The sequence below is a fragment of the Myxine glutinosa genome, chromosome 1 (genome assembly GCF_964187855.1).
Source record: "Myxine glutinosa chromosome 1, kmMyxGlut1.1, whole genome shotgun sequence".
Taxonomy (NCBI): Eukaryota; Metazoa; Chordata; class Myxini; order Myxiniformes; family Myxinidae; genus Myxine; species Myxine glutinosa.
Genome location: NC_136261.1, coordinates 219413292 through 219431157, shown reverse-complemented (window position 1 = coordinate 219431157; position 17866 = coordinate 219413292). Strand labels below are relative to the sequence as shown.

Below are 17866 nucleotides of genomic sequence, written 5' to 3'. Positions count from 1 at the left end.
TTTTAATGGGTTTTCTGTTTTTTCCACTGTTGCCAATGCTTAGTCATCCTCAGAAGGGATTGAATTACACCAGTACAAGAAGTGTCACATCCTCATTTCACGTTGGTGCAAGGAGAAAGTGTCAGCAACAACATGGCCACTATTTCACCATTTTAAGAGTTTGTCCAACTGTGTGTGGCGTGTTTATTAACGCACAGGTTGTAAACCTGGTGCGTTATAGCGTTTGCCTGGGAATTTCTGTCGCTCCAAAAGTGAAGCTCGTTTCTGTCGCTCAGATGTGTAACACAGTTTCTGTCGCTCAGATGTGTAAACATGACGTCATCAAATCTATATTTAGGCTAACCATGGGCTACCCCTTTGGCTGGTACGCGGCCGCTCGCTAGTACATAATATAGGATATATTTGTTATATGTTATGTTATAGGATATATAGGATATATGTTATATGATATAGGATATATATAGGATAGGTTATAGGATATATATGTTATAGGATAGGAATATAGGACCCAAATGACCCAGAGGACCCAAATGACCCAGAGGACCCAAATGACCCAGAGGACCCAAATGACCCAGAGGACCCAAATGACCCAAATGACCCAGAGGACCCAAATGACCCAGAGGACCCAAATGACCCAGAGGACCCAAATGACCCAGAGGACCCAAATGACCCAGAGGACCCAAATGACCCAGAGGACCCAAATGACCCAGAGGACCCAAATGACCCAGAGGACCCAAATGACCCAGAGGACCCAAATGACCCAAATGACCCAGAGGACCCAAATGACCCAGAGGACCCAAATGACCCAGAGGACCCAAATGACCCAGAGGACCCAAATGACCCAGAGGACCCAAATGACCCAGAGGACCCAAATGACCCAGAGGACCCAAATGACCCAGAGGACCCAAATGACCCAGAGGACCCAAATGACCCAGAGGACCCAAATGACCCAGAGGACCCAAATGACCCAGAGGACCCAGAGGACCCAAATGACCCAGAGGACCCAAATGACCCAGAGGACCCAAATGACCCAAATGACCCAGAGGACCCAAATGACCCAGAGGACCCAAATGACCCAGAGGACCCAAATGACCCAGAGGACCCAAATGACCCAGAGGACCCAAATGACCCAGAGGACCCAAATGACCCAGAGGACCCAAATGACCCAGAGGACCCAAATGACCCAGAGGACCCAAATGACCCAAATGACCCAAATGACCCAGAGGACCCAAATGACCCAGAGGACCCAAATGACCCAGAGGACCCAAATGACCCAAATGACCCAGAGGACCCAAATGACCCAGAGGACCCAAATGACCCAGAGGACCCAAATGCCCAGAGGACCCAGAGGACCCTGTGAATGTGAATGAATGTGAACATAATGTGAATACTAGTAGCAATTTTACAAAAACCATGGCATAATTTCAAATCTTGACCCGAGATGATAATTATGCTACATCATAATTTCCATGTGCCAACCTGGGCGGAATCCAAGTGGATTCACTTGACTTGTTACAACAGGTTCACATGAAGCTGGGCTGTTTTGAAAGAAATTGCTGAACAAGACATATTTCTGGTATTGGAAGGGATGTCTCCACCAGGATTTTCGTCCTCAAAGTGTCAATCATTTATCTGTTTCTGCATTTCAGCCACAGACAAGCTGAAGTCTATTGTTAAAAGAAAGGTGAAATGCCTATATTTCCATGTGGTGAACCTGCCTCACACCTAGCTCGTCTTCACGCTGTCAAAACCAAAGCATTTAGAATCATTGGTATCTCCCGCGATGAAGCTAACTCTGAGGGCCTTTCACCCGCTCACCGCGGGCAGGTTGGTGGTCTTTTTGTCTTCTACCGACTCCTCTCTGGCCTTGCTCTCCTTGCTCTGTCCCCCAAATATTCCTTCAGGTCGCACAAGATCTGCCAGCAACCCTCTTCTGGTGAAACTGCCAAAATCAAGACTCTCTGTTCACCTTCACTCTTTCATTCCTCTTTTCTCCCGCTTCTGGAACAAACTCCCACACTCTCTTCAATTCCACTCCTCCCTCCAGGTCTTAAAACAGCTGTTCACCACCATCTCTTATCCAAAACCTTGATCTTTTCTACCCCTGTTATATACACCTCAAGTCCACCTCTTTCAATCTCCAACTTCATTCCTGAAATTCCTCGTAGTGTCAATTTGTTTTATACAATATACCCCTCCCCCCCCCCCCGACCCCCACGCACCCTCCAGCCCTCTCCCTCCCACAGATCTCCCAATGTCCCCGTTCTCTACCGTTGTTGTGCTTGTGTGCTTCCCTCTCTCTCCCCATCTTGTCTCCTGCTCCCTTTATTATATGTTTATGTGTCCGTTTATGGCAACGGTTGCTAGAGTGAGATGTGCATGGAAGAAGTTTCGGGAACTGAGTGGCGTGCTGACAAGGAGGGGAGTGTCGTTGAAGCTGAAGGGAAAGGTGTATGCTGCATGTGTGAGAAGTGTTATGATTTATGGGAGCGAGACATGGGTAATGAACGTAGAGCAGTAACGAAGGCTGGAAAGGGTGGAAATGCGAATGGTTCGGTGGATGTGCGGAGTATCGTTGAGAGAGAGGAAGACAAATGATGAATTGCTAAAGATGATGGGAATAGAGCCTGTGATTGATGTTGTGAAGAGAAACAGGTTGAGATGGTTTGGTCATGTGTTGAGGAAGGATGAAAGTAACTGGTTGAGAAGAGTGATGGAAATGAATGTAGAAGGAAATAGAGGACGGGGAAGACCGAGAAAGACTTGGCTAAAGATGGTGGAAGAAGAAATGCGGGCAAGGGGGTTAACAAGGAGAGATGCAGAAAATAGGGCAAAATGGAGAAGATTGTCATGGGGACCGCAAGGCTAACCCCCGCTCTAGCAGGGAAAATGGCCTTAAAATGCCTGTTGTTGTTGTTGTTTGTCCGTTTATGTTTTTTTGCATTTAATGTGTTAGCTCTTACACGAGCCTCGATTTTGTATCCAAAAAACAACAACCCGTAACTGTGACTGGTCAACAAATCTTTCTCATTTTATTTCGAGTTACTTTAAGGACTATACCTTGCTGCATAAGGTGTACAGTACTCGCATGGCACGTACTATGATTGCTAAGTTTATCTCTCATATTTCTTGACTGCAGTTCATGAATTTAGTTTACCTCTGCTGCATATTTTATATATTTTACATATACATTACTGTTTCATTGTGTTCGCAAAGCTGCAGATTCCCCAATATTTGGTTTATTTGTTTGCAACATTCCCAACAGTGTGGGCCTGCTTGCTCAGTACAGGTTGCGCTCACCCAAATATCCTGTGACCCAGATTCATTTAAGCTGTAATACCCACACGTATATCTATTTCAGGGTCAAAATGTCTTTAGCAAGTATATGTTGGTATGTGGATTTTATTTTAAGGATTAATTTATTTATTTACAACTTCAATCATATTACCATGATCTGCGTAACAGATCACCATATTTACCCAAATTAACATTTGCCATACATCTGACATGCCTTTCGCCTTTGGATTATTGTCCCCCGTCGCACAGCGGAGCGAAAGGGGGACTATGGTTTTCCCCTCCGTCCGTGTGCCCGTCCGTCCGTCCGTCCGTCCGTGCGTGTGTGCGTGCGTGTTTGCGGGCGTGCGTGCGTGCATGCATGCGGGCGTGCGTGCATGCGTGCATAAGCGAAGGACCGCATTCGAATTTGGTGTGTGGGTGCAACCCACGTCAAAATCCAAGATGGCCACTGCCATGTATGTCTGAACCTTGTGAGATGAATATCTTGAAAAATAAGCAAAGTACCAACTTCTAATCTGGTGTGTGGGTGTATCTAGGCACAAGGAAGAACGCTGTTTAAAATTGGGTCGCCACGTCAAAATCAAAGATGGCCGCCGCCATGTATGTATGTCTGAACCTTGTGAGATGACTATCTTGAAAAATAAGCGAAGTACCAACTTCTAATTTGGTGTGTCGGTGTATCTCGGCATAAGGAAGAACGCTATTGAAAATTGGGGCGCCACGTCAAAATCCAAGATGGCCGCCGCCATGTATGTCTGAACCTTGTGAGGTGAATATGTTGTAAAATAAGCGAAGTACCATCTTCTAATTTGGTGTGTGGGTGTATCTCGGCATAAGGAAGAAAGCTATTGAAAATTGGGGCGCCACGTCAAAATCCAAGATGGCCGCCGCCATGTATGTCTGAACCTTGTGAGGTGAATATGTTGTAAAATAAGCGAAATACCAACTTCTAATTTGGTGTGTGGGTGTATCTCGGCATAAGGAAGAAAGCTATTGAAAATTGGGGCGCCACGTCAAAATCCAAGATGGCCGCCGCCATGTATGTCTGAACCTTGTGAGATGAATATCTTGAAAAATAAGCGAAGTACCAACTTCTAATTTGGTGTGTGGGTGTATCTCGGCATAAGGAAGAAAGCTATTGAAAATTGGGTCGCCACGTCAAAATCCAAGATGGCCGCCTCCATGTATGTCTGAACCTTGTGAGCGAAATATCATATCATAGCATGTTTTCTGCGTCTTCCACTTTGTCAACTCACATCACTTCACCGACGGGGGACCGAGGCGTAACGCTTGTATAACATTGCAACCAATTTTCACTTTTTATCTATGTCATTGGCAAGTCTGGCTGGTGGTTTAAACCCATACAATGACATTAGGTTTAACCCACGCATTACAGATTAAACGTTGGCATATAAAACAAATGCAGCATATAAAAGAACAATTCAAGCAACTATCAGGGATGTCTCTTCGCAGTGGTTGTGCGCCCAACGCAAGTTGGGCCAAATCATCCCTACTCTTTCCTGCTGCCTGGATTTGTCAGGGCAGCATCGTCATAGACAGGGCGCTCATCAGTACCCATCGACCGGCCCACCTCCTCTTGTCTGTCTCTATCTATCCCTCTCTCTCTCCCATGGTCCTGGTTTCAGAAGGCGGGGTTACACTATCTTGGATATGGGGGATCTCTGGGTCACTCCTAGGAGATCAATCGGCTGTCTCCATGCTGTGGGCTTGTTCGAGAGAACTGTACAACTGGCTATACAACAACAACAACAAACACAATTTGATTCTTACGCATTTATTTTGTGGGCAAGTGTTTTGCTGTTGCATTCTGGATTAAAATGTTAAAAGAGTTGACACTTTATTCTCTGCTTGGTCACTTGATGACATGGATAGCGAGTATTCAAAATGGTGTTCAGTCGACCTCGGGACACCGCAGCATGTGCACTGGTAACCCATAGGGTGTTACGGCAGTAAATAAATAGAGACACTGATGTGCCCTTAATGTTGTTTCATCGGTGAAACCAACATATGACAGGAGACAGAGGGGTAACTTTATAAGGAATATTTATTAATCTCTACTGTCTACCTTTAGAACGGTGATTATGACTAAATGTAAGACATAATGACTTACCTAAGAATCCCCAAATTAAATAAGTACAAACGTCACAGACAACAATGCAGCTATAAGTTAACTCACAACCCTTGATGTGGCAACTTAGCTCAAGCAAGCGGTTCGTACAGTAACCCCAGCAGGTTAAAATTGGTGAAGGGTCGGCGGTGAGCACGGTTAAAAGGATCTAGTCTTTAGGGTGCACACAGAATGAAGCTGACTGGACAGTCACATTTGACAAGTCCTCAGAAGGTGAAGTCCTCGTATAATCGAAGCATGGAGAAAACCCTGAGTCCACAGGTAAAGTTGTATCACAGATGAAACCTGGAAAGGATGATGTGTTACTTGAAGGACGGAAGAGGTTGTAGTGACAAATAAGCTCCAGGTGTATGCACCAGTCAACCAGGCGAGTGCCTTCTCGAAAATGGCATGTAAATTACCCGAAATTAATTCGCGTTTATACAAGAAGCAGCTTTGAAATTTTCCCCGATATAACAACAGTGAAATTACAATTTCTCTTTTTTTTCTTTTTCATTTTTCCCATCATGCTTCATATTGTGATATTTGCAGGTTTAAGCTCCTCTCTTGGTACATATCATGCTTTCGCTCTTGTGGATGTGACCTGGGGGCTGCAGGGACCACAAGCAGGCCAAGGCCCTCAGAATCAGCTTGATCATGGGAGATTCCAATGATTCTTGAATGCTTTGGTTTCAACAGCGTGAAGACGAGCTCGGTGTGAGGCAGGAGCACCGGTCCAGAGGGGGTAACAGTATTCCATTGAGCTGCGGATGAAAGCCTTGTATGTGGTGAGGAGCTCAGGTGTGCCTAGGAAGGACTTCGCACGACGGAGGATGCCCAGTCGGCGACTGGCTTTGGAGGCCAGCTTGGAAATGTGGTTTTCCCAGGAAAGATCATGGCAGATAGTGAGACCCAAAAGCTTGAGTGACAGAACTTCTTGGAGAGGATTGTTGAGAAAGTAGATGGGAGGGTTGTCCAGACGGTCTTTTCGGAGAGACATCGTAAGAGTGTGAGATTTGTCAGGATTGAAAGACATGTTCCACTTGTTTGAACAGTTTGTGATATTGTCCAGGTCTGTAGAGAGTGAAGAGGCTGCTGCTTGCCGATCTGAGGGTTGAGATATGGAGCGGCAGAGAGTGGAATGGAGCGAGAGTGAAACTTGACCACAACCTTCATCACCCGTGGTATACCAAAGTTTGTTCACAACGTTTAAAAAAAATCGGGCCTTACGGTTGACGGGGGACGCGGGGGCGGGAGGGTTGCCCCCAAAATAGGAATTCGCTTTTTCCCCTGAAACACACTGTTTAAGTGTCATTATCTATCTAACCACACTATCAAAACACACTCTGTGACACACTATTTTGATCTAGCTTGACCACAACCTTCATCACCGGTGATGTACCAAAGTTTGTTCATGGCATTAAGAAAATGGAGGTCTGAAGAGGTCTGTGGGGGGTCAACGTAGGTCCAGGTTTGACCCCCCAAAATAGGTATTTGCTTTCTTCTCAGAAACTACACTCACAATTTCAATGAAACTTGACCACAACCTTCATCACCCGTGATGTACCAAAGTTTGTTCACGGCATTAAAAAAATCGGGCCCTAAGGGGGACTACCGGGGATTGCCCCCCAAAATAGGTATTTGCTCTCCCCGAAACTACACACGCGATTCCACTGAAACTTGACCACAACTTTCATCACCTGTGATGTACCAAAGTGTGTTCACAGCATTGAAAAATCGGGGTCTATGGGAGGGGGTTACCTCCCAAAATATGTATTTTTCGGTCATATTTCAGTTTTTCGCAGGTACAAAAAAAAATTCTGATCAGGAATTGGGAGTGATTATTTAATGATATATCTGTTGTTTTTTTTGTTTTGTTTAAAGTCTTATGATTACATTGCTTGTTACATTGCATGTAATCAAAATCATACAGCATGTATGATTCTACATGCTGCCCTGTCTTCTAACAACCATTGAAGTTGGTTTAAGATATTGTGATACTATGTAAAATACCTATAGTCAGTGTAGTATCCTGCTTTATTCTACCAGGTGAGTACCCAGGGGTATTGCCCCTATTTTTGAATGCATTCATGAATAGCAAAACAATTCCTACCTCTTCCTTTCCTTCTTTCCAATGGCAGATGTCTGTGTGAATGAAGAAAAAGGGAATGAGGCGCAAGAATATGTGTTGCCTAGGCAATGGGCCGATCGATTGCCACGGCTGATTGAGTGTGGCTGGGTGATGTGTTGTCGCTATGGGAACAAAGGTGGTGAGTGAACTATTTCATTGTCATTGTGGATTTATGATTTGCAGAGATGATGTACCTAATGTCCTCACAACAGTGGAAACCCTGCAACTTGAAAACCTTGTGGTCTGGTGCATGCGCAGTTAATTATTTTGGCCAATGTTTTGCCAGATTTTTTTTTTTTAACAATGACCATATTTTTAACAATGACCATACTATCCACATATTACATATGCAAAAAGGCACAATTCTTGACCTTCCCCTTCTGTTCCCCTTTCTGCTTTGTACATTCATTCACTTACCTTCTCTCCTTCTCCTCCCCCCCCCACCCCCCCCCCCCCCCCCCAACCCATCCTCTTTTCTATTTCTTAATTCTCCTAATTAGTCTCTCCACATAATATGTAATTAGCACCATCAAACAAACTTTACAATGGAATTTGAGAAATAATCATTGGGCACATGTGGGGAGAAATTTATTCTCATTTTTTGTACACTCTGACTAAGTAGTGCCTAGTTGGACATCCTTCGACACACTGAAAATCTTTCAGCCACAGGGTTTTCATTGTCAGAGTATGACTTGGGTAGTTTGCCAGCTTATTTTTGGACCTTTCTTCTCTTTGAGTTGCCTAGTCCTGGGTTTGATACCTGCAGGGAGTAAACTATAAAGTTTTCATCTGACAGTACACAAACATGGTGTTGTATCTTGAAATGGGTTGGTTTCTGTAGGGATCGTTAGGCCAGTGCTTGAACCTTTTATCTGCTACCATGCTTGAAAAGCATTTCTTTTTATTTTCTGAAATATTTCATCATTTCATATTCATTGCTTTAAAAATGTATGTTAGACTGTTTCAACGTTGTCTTTTTTTTCTCTGAGTGAACAAGTACAGGTTCCCCGAGTTCCCCTGTGGTGTACAGGTTGCCCAATTTCATCTTGGTGAGATTAGTAATCATACGTAGTTTCATCATAATCGGTCATTGTTTAGTAGTCGCACAAATGAAGGATGTCTCTTTTTTTCCCCCATTTTGCCCATCATGCTTCATGGTGTGATATTTGCAGGTTTAAGCTCCTCTCTTGGTACATATCATGCATTCGCTATTGTGGGTGTGACCTGGGGGCTGCAGGGATCGCAAGCAGGCCAAAGTGCAGTGGAAAAGCTCCATTTGTGGAACCCATGGGGTCATAGGAAAATGGGGTGAGTGTTCTGGACATGCTTTTAAACAGTGCATGAGTCTAATATGCTTATAAGAAGTAAAAACATTTGGAAGCTCAATTATAGCTTGAATGAATGAATGAATGAATGAATGATCGTTTTAAGGCCATTTTCCCCACTAGAGCAGGGGTTAGCCTTGCGGGCCCCATGACAATCATGGTTCCCTGTTTGAGGCAATGTTTTTATGGCCGGATGCCCTTCCTGACGCCAACCCTTGGTCACGCTCTTACGATGCGCAGGGATACGGTGTACCTATTCTAAGCCGGGGTACACACCAGGATCATTCATCCCAGCAAGCTGGTACTCAATTTGCCGACCTCGGAAGGATGACAGGCTGAGTCAACCCCCCTGGCGTTAATTCAGCGATCGACCGGGATTCGAACGCAGGATCCTAGGATCCCAAGCCGGCATCCTAACCGCTAAGCCAACACCAGTCAATTATAGCTTATCGATATTAATTTAAGCTCAATTATTGATATTAATTATTGCAACATCTTCACTGTTGTTTATACTCAAAACCACATATTTGTCCACACCATGACAATGGTCAATCTTTTACATTTTCAGGGTGTAATTCTCCCAATAAGGATGTATCACTGTGATCTTAGTGCTACAAAACACACTGTAGTTAACACTGGAATCTATCATTGACTTTATATCACCAGGGTTCTAGGACTTGGTAGCTGTTTAGAACAGAGATTTGTGCAGGATAATTCTGCTCAGGCTCCAAACAATATGACCACAACTTGTGTCAAACATACATAACTTACACTCTGCCTGATATTTTGTAAATATTGCAGGTGTTGTTTTTTATCTTGCTTTTTTAAATACAGGAGGTATAGGCTCAAGGAAGACAACAGAGGGTGTGAAGGTTGGCAACCCAATAGTAGAACAGGGAGGTGGAAAATGACAAACAGACCAATCTCACTTCCTCTGCTGGCAATTTAATTCGTTTATGGAGATTGAAAAATGTGAAATTTACAGGGATTTCACTTCTCCCAATAATATTTGATACATAAAAACATGTAGTTTAGAAAATTATGAAGAGACTCTTCAGAGGTCTTCTATTTATTACATATGCCAACTGGACTTACAGGGTGGAGTGATAAAACTCAAATTGAGAGAGGGAGAGAGAAAAGGATAGCAGAACTGGGAAGGAGTGAGGAGAGAAGAAAAAGATGGAGAAGATGACAACAGTAAAGACAGATGGGGAGCAGCCTGTTGTTGGGTGCTACAGGGGTGACGGGAGAGGGGATTGGAAGGTGGTCTTCAGAATTCTGCCATTCTCCACATGTAACAGAAATTGCACCACCATGCATGCAGAGCTGTGGTTTTCCACTTTTTTCAAAGATATAATGGTGTTTAAGTGAGTGTTTTTTATATTCTCTGGAAGAACAGTTTCATTTTTCTAACAATAATATATTTGCCCTCAGAGAGAATATGGAACTGGATCGCGACGAGTTTGAAAAGGAGATGGATGAGATTGTTGTCACATATCCGTACAGTGTAACTGGCCATCTCCAGAGCATCACCACTGGCAAGTGTTCAACTTTCTTTCCTTGGTTGCAAAATATGAAACAGCATTTCTTCACTGATAGCACGACTAATATGTATGTATGTATATATATATATATATATATATATATATATATATATATATATATATATATATATATATATATAAATATAAATAAGGGGCAATCAATAAGTAACGTTAAAATATTTTTCACGACTTGTTTATTGCATTTACGTGTGCAACAACTGTTATTTTTCAACATAATCTCCATTGCGTTCAATGCATTTTTCCAGCGTTTTACTAAGGCCTGGATTCCTCTAGGAAAAAATATATATTTTGGCTGCATGTGTAGCCATTCGTGCACCGCCTCTTGGACCTCTTCGTCGGAGGGGAAAGTGGTTCCACCAAGCACCTCTTCAAGTGTCCCAAAGATGTAGTAATCCGAAGGGTCGAGGTCTGGCGAGTAGGGTAGATGAGGAAGACACTAAAAATGCAGGTCCTCGATTGTTGCAGATGTAGCGTGGGCAGTATGGGGCCGAGCATTGTCATGCTGCAGCAAAATACCGGTAGTGAGTAGTCCACGACGTTTTGATCTGATTACTGGTTTCAGATTATTTTTAAGGAGGTCACAGTATGATGCACTGGTGACTGTGGTCCCTCTGGGCATGTAATGCTCTACAAGTGGGCCTCGGCTATCCCAGAAGAGCGTCAGCATCACTTTTCCAGCGGACGGCTGTGTGTGGAAGTTTTTAGGCTTTGGTGAAGTTGAATGGCGCCACTCTTTGCTTGCCCTCTTCGTTTCTGGCTGAAAGTAGTGGACCCAACTTTCATCCCCAGTCACGACGTGCTCTAAGAAAGCATCGCCTTCTGTTTCGTAACGTCGGAGAGGTTCTTCACATGTGTCCACTCGCCATTCTTTCAGTTCGGGTGTGAGTTGTCTAGGCACCCACCTTGCAGACACTTTGCATAACCCCAGCACATTGTGAATGATATGGTGTGCTGAACCATGGCTAATGATCAATTCGGAGACCACTTCATCCAGCGTAATGCGACAGTTTTCCCTTAGCACGAGCTCAACTCCCGCAACCATTTCTAGTGTGAGGCCGGCCCGAGCGAGCAGCGTCTGTCACACTGGACACTCCACTTTTAAACTTCCTGTCCCAGTCGTACACCTGCTGCAGCGATAAACATGCATCACCATATTGCATCATTATTCTGCGATGGATTTCACTGGAATTCACACCCTCACTTCCCAAGAAACGGATGACAGAACATTGCTCCTTCCTGGTGCATGCTTCTAAGTGAGCCGCCATCTTGGAACTGCTCTACTGATGTCATACGCTCAATGTTGCCAGATCTAAAACAGGCAAAATATGATTCTTACCCATAGATATAACATACAGGCAGAAGTACCCAGCGGCAGGGGGGGGGGGTGGGAGGAGAGGGGAGGGGGGGTTGAGGCAGGAGAGGAAGGGGGTTCATCACCTTTTCGTTAAATATATGCTGGTGAATGTGGCGTTCATCCCGTTTCTGCGTTAAGTGTGATGCCGGTCAGGAAGAAGAAGAAGCCGTACTACCAACTTCGTACACTTCCGGAATTGTTTGATTTATTTGTGTTCAAATGTCTGGTGATTGTTTTGTATTTATTGATGTGAATGTGTACTTGTACATAACTGTCATTAATTATAAAAGGCTTAGGCACTATCGAGCGATTATTTTTTTTAAACTCAAAAAAAACGAACTTTTTTTTTTCAAAAACTTCTTTTTTTGGCCTAAAACACTCCCATACACTCACTGATGAAATTCTGAAGGTTTGACGAAGATCCGTTCAACCATCTCTGAGAAAAATGGCGACACAGAGACATCTCTCTTATACAGTAGATGAACTCCCATGTTCTTGTAGCCAAAGAAAGCTGTATAAAGCAACCAAGAAAAGCTACACATGGATATATATATATATATAGTTACGGAAACGGAGTACGGCACTCCCCTTAGCGGGGGGGGGGGGGGGTTAATCCCCCTTCTATTTGTACTGGCCGTCTCCGCTCCTGAAGCTACCCCGCTCCTCCGTGGGGTGGGATTGGCCGAGGCGATCGGTCAAAGGATTCCCGTACGCCCCCGCCGAGCCCTCCACAAAGCAGGTGGGCAACCCCGTTCGAGACCGCGGACAAGATGTTATTTGCCGAGCGGGTTAGCAGCCCGCGGTCCAAACCATTAGCAAGTACTAAACCCGATTCTGAACGTTGGCCGAAATCGCGCCACAGGAACTCAATTGGGGACAGGACGAAAGCGGTCGGATGGGAAAGAAGGAACCAAAGGTAAGAAATAACAGGATTTATTATTATTTACACCAAAAAAACCCAAAGAAGAAAAGAAATGTAATTTACAGGGAAATGGAAGGAGCAGAAGGACACAGAGCAATTTCTAGCTTATCTATACAGTCTTACTTATGCCCCAGACAGAACACAGACAAACAGACGACAGTCAGACTTACACGAATGGGGGAATGAAGGCAGGAACGAATGGCTGGAAGGATGCGAAGGTGGGACCACAGGGCACAGCAAACGGGTCCGCTCCGGGCGGGAAGCGAAGAGCCGGCAGCTCCTCGTATTCAGCTTTACACCGCACACCGGTAGGGTCACTCGCTGCCCCGCCAGGGCTTCACTCGGCTGGTTGAAGCGGCTCTCTGCAGAAATCCCTTGGTTCAGAACTCAGCTGGGTCACACATCTGCTGGGTCACGCATCTGCCACATCTGCCGCATCTGCCGCATCTCCTGGGTCACGCATCTGCCGCATCTGCCGTATCTCTCCGAAAAGGCTTGCGCGGGCGCTTTTATAACGCGCTTCAAGATCAATGCGCGCCACGCCCGTGATGGTATCTCATGAACCCTGGTTGGCTGGTGGGGGCTCGCTGGCTCCACCTTTTGATGACGATGGGCGGGCAACGCCCTTGATGTAGCTCCTCCCCCTTCTTCTCTGAGGCTTGACCACGCCGTAATGGCGGCAAATGCAGTTGGCAATAATGCAGTTGGCAATGATGCAGTTGGAAAGGGAGGCTTTGGGGGGAATTTGAAAAAGGGGATCTATCTTATTCGATTCGGTGCAATGCAGTGTCAACTAATGGGCAACAGAGCCTTAAACTGGAACACATAATAAAGAAATAACTATTTAGAAGGGTATATGATTTTCTACGTTCATGCGATGGACTAAGGGGACGACCTTTGACCTTAACACAAATGGAGGTATTTACAAAGATCATGACATTACTTACAGAGGGTGATATTTACAAACACAGGATTCTCAAATCCGCAACAATATATCTATATATATATATATATATATATATATATATATATATATACAGTGGAACCTTGACTTACGAGTTTAATTCGTTCTGTGACCGAGCTCGTAACTCAATTTGCTCGTTTCTCAAATCAAATTTCCCCATTAAAATGCATTGAAATGCTATTAATCCGTTCCAGCCCGCCAAAAACCACACCAATTTTTTTTTAAATATGCAGTATATATAAAAATATCTCGCGCTTTATATTTCACCTGTATGCAGCATACAAGTTGGCAGGATGGCCTGGACTGGAGGTACGCACACTTGACTCTAAACTGTCCAGCCTGGGTTTGAATCCCGACCCAGCTATAACCTGTCATGTCGGTGTTTCACAGGCAGGGTGATTCATCAATGTGTGTACCGCTAAACTGGGCGCCCCGTTTGCGTCCCATTAGTTGTTGGATGTTAAGGATCTCACCGTGTCTTCCACAAAGAGAAGGCGAGCTATCGCCGGCACTCTGAACAAGTTGTGGCCTGGCATGCTCTTCTCCTCTGCCGTTATATACGTCCTCCTCGGCATCGTTTTCCAGAAGAGCCCTGTCTCGTCACAGTTGAAGATTTGCTGGGGGATGTATCGTTCGGCTTCTATCAGTTCGGAAAAAGTTATAATAAAATCTTCATCTGCCTTCACATCTGCCTCACCAAGTCGACAACACGCACACCTCGCTCATGTTTTTCGACGATTGCGTGTTTTATATCCAAGCACATCATCCTCTTCTTCTTCTCAGTACTGCCCTTGGCACTCAATTACTTAGGACCCATGGTTAAAACTAAGAAATTTTCCAAAATAACCAACATGCGAAAACAAAACAGCAGCGATATACGGCAGATATGCTTGCACGGCAAGATAACCACGTGACCGGAACCCACCTGGTGGCGGCTGGCGTAAGCTCCAAAATAACCAACATGCGAAAACAAAACAGCAGCGATATACGGCAGATATGCTTGCACGGCAAGATAACCACGTGACCGGAACCCACCTGGTGGCGGCTGGCGTAAGCTCCAAAATAACCAACATGCGAAAACAAAACAGCAGCGATATACGGCAGATATGCTTGCACGGCAAGATAACCACGTGACCGGAACCCACCTGGTGGCGGCTGGCGTAAGCTCCAAAATAACCAAAATGCGAAAACAAAACAGCAGCGATATACGGCAGATATGCTTGCACGGCAAGATAACCACGTGACCGGAACCCACCTGGTGGCGGCTGGCGTAAGCTCCAAAATAACCAACATGCGAAAACAAAACAGCAGCGATATACGGCAGATATGCTTGCACGGCAAGATAACCACGTGACCGGAACCCACCTGGTGGCGGGTGGCGTAAGCTCGTAACTCAGATCTCGGCTCGCATCTCAAAGCAATAAACCGCCCGAGCGACGGCTCGTATCTCGGAAAACTCGTAAGTTGGTGCACTCGTAAGTCAAGGTTCCACTGTATATATATATATATATATATATATATTTATATATATATATATATATATATATATATATAGATAGATATATATAGATAGATATATATATATATATATATATATATATATATATATATATATATATATATATATATATATATATGTATGTATGTATGTATGTATGTATGTATATATATATATTGTTACAGACGCGGTTGTGGATGTTAGTTTACCGAGCGGTTTGGTATGACCGCGTCTGCACAGTTTACCCGATTATACTCGAACGTTGGCCGAGTCGCGCTACGCTAAATCAATTGAGGAAAGGACACAACGGCTGGGTTAAAATGACACGACACCAGGGGTACAGTTCTCAAGACCTCCGGAGGAGGTTATAATATTGCGGAACGTTAGATTACAAGGACAAGAGAGACAGCATAGTAAGGTAGGCACTTAATCACGGTCTTAGAGTAACCCCGACAGACGACAGATAAACAGGACAAGACTGACTCACACGGGGATTGATGGCAAGGAAGGGCAGGTAGTCGAGGCTCAAGGTGCACCTTGGCGCAGGGGCAGAATCGACCCGGTCCGGTCCAGAGATGCGGGAGGTCTCGTCGCGCTGGAGGTGGCGTCTGTTTCTCCTTCGTGGCTGAGGCGCATCTGACGTCACGTCTGGTAAGTGGCTGCGTATATCCGGCGGGGAGTGACACGCCCTCGGCTCGTTAGCTCCGCCCCAGATGGCATCGGCCCGTTGCTTCTTATTGGGTGCGGGGGTTACCGGGCTGCGCCCTTGACGAGGAGCTGACAGCCAGCCCCTTCGTGGTAACCCCGTGGGCGCACATGGCAATGGCGGCTAACCAAGCCGGTGTGAGGACGCACACTCCTCGCACCGCGGCCGCGCCGCCCCCGCTGTGGTTGTAGTTGTTATTGTTTCATGAGGAAGATGGGAGGAGGTATGGGGAGGTCCTAAACTCACTACTGGTGCCATACAATCACATTCTGGTGCAACGAAGAGTCAGAATTAATGGAAACGAGTCCTTAACTGACATAGACTAAGAATAACTAGCAAGATGTCCGAAAGTTGTCTACGTGAGATGCGGTGGACCTGGGCACGACATTTAATGGGGGAAGAAGGGGAAGGTCGGTTCTACAGAGTGTTGTTTACAGACAATGGGACTAGGGAATGGGGGATTGGGGATAGTTGGGGAGTATTGGGGAAATAGGGGAATATTTACAAGCGGATATGGAGGCCAAATCCCATATCCGCAACATTGCACCCTTCTCTACCCTCGGGGCGTCCCGACCCGATAAATTTTTACCTACTTTAGTGTGGCACTCAGATGTAGTTCCCTCTACTATTAACTCTACCCTGAGTGCGACAGTTTTACAGATATTCACAAATGAGTAAATATGTCCCCCTGCGACGTTGCACCCTTCTCCTCACAGAAACACACCCACAGGATAACCGAATCGCGGAAAGAATTCGCAAACTAAACATACAGCCGGTAGGGAGCATTATTTACACAAGACTACGCTGATATTTACACTACGATCCAGGACCTGTTCTTTGAGGAACACATGCAGATGTTATGCATAGAGAGAGCACGCATGCCAGCATCGATACACCAACCCACGAGTGCTCTGTGGCCTTACGGCCTTTAATAATGTGCAGAGCACCCCTTCCAAGCACCAAAAGCACCACCCCATCACACAGTCAGCACCATCCGGTGCACCAATAAAATGTTTAATAATCATGGTGTGGTGTCGCAGCCGGCCGATGTTCTGCCGCTGGTCTTGCCTTCATGTGGTGCACTTGGCCTTCTGGCTTCTTTAAAAATAAAGAAAGGCGCCAACCGCGTCCATTTCTGTATTGTGGCCGTCAGGGGGCCAACTAAAAGTGGTTCACCTGTATGGCATAGGTGCCACGTTGACCCATAGGTCCATCCACGGGTGGTGCTTGGCCGCAAAAGAACTGCGGTCCATTGTGGGTGGGCACCAAAATTGCGGTCCATATGGTGTATCGATCCAGGCAGCAAGCAGCGAAAGTGCAGGCCCACAACTGCGGAGCCAGCATCTCTCTCTCCTCTCTCTCTGCCCCAAAGCCAGATCCTCGGAGGTGGGAGACAAAAGAAGAAGACAAGTGAGTAAGGTGGTAAGGGCGCAAAAGTGCACGCAATACAAGATGATGCACACTGGGGGCACATGGGAACCAGGTGAGACAGGTACGTTCCTACCGTACGCCCCCCCCCCCCCCACCAGGTAACCTACATGGCCCCTCCCTTACCCCTTACTGTATCCACAAAACACAACACTACCCATAAACATCTATTTTACAAATCAACAAACGTCCCTACTGTCTTCCCCGTTCCTCCCATAAACCAAATTCGTCTTCTCTCCCTCCTAACCAATCAAATTTGCCATTTTCAACTCCCATCAAAATTTGCCATTACCAATTCATCATCAGTCCCTCCTAAGGAGGGAGAGATGGAATCACCCCAATGTCTCATCCACGTCGTGATGCGTCTCACAAATCCTCACAGCAATTCTCATTTCCTGCAACAGAACAAAGAAAACACAGGTGTGGAGTCATCATCATCACCTCAGGTAAGTGGCTGCGTATGGTGCGACAGGTTCATCAATCCTAACTATTTCCTAAATGACTTTAACAACTTTACATTACCCGGGGTCTTTCTCCTGCCAAACCAT

General features: G+C 45.4%; 1 protein-coding gene across 7 annotated transcripts in view; it reads left to right on the top strand.

Moving 5' to 3' along the window:
- Positions 1-17866, top strand: part of LOC137412188 (calpain-10) — a 160033-nt gene that overhangs the window by 80302 nt on the left and 61865 nt on the right. For all 7 annotated transcript variants that reach the window (XM_078784021.1, XM_078784020.1, XM_078784025.1 and 4 more), the window contains 3 exons: positions 7567-7695; positions 8729-8864; positions 10316-10419. In XM_078784021.1, coding sequence (XP_078640147.1) covers positions 7567-7695; positions 8729-8864; positions 10316-10419 — 369 coding nt within the window. The remainder of the gene's footprint in view (positions 1-7566; positions 7696-8728; positions 8865-10315; positions 10420-17866) is intronic.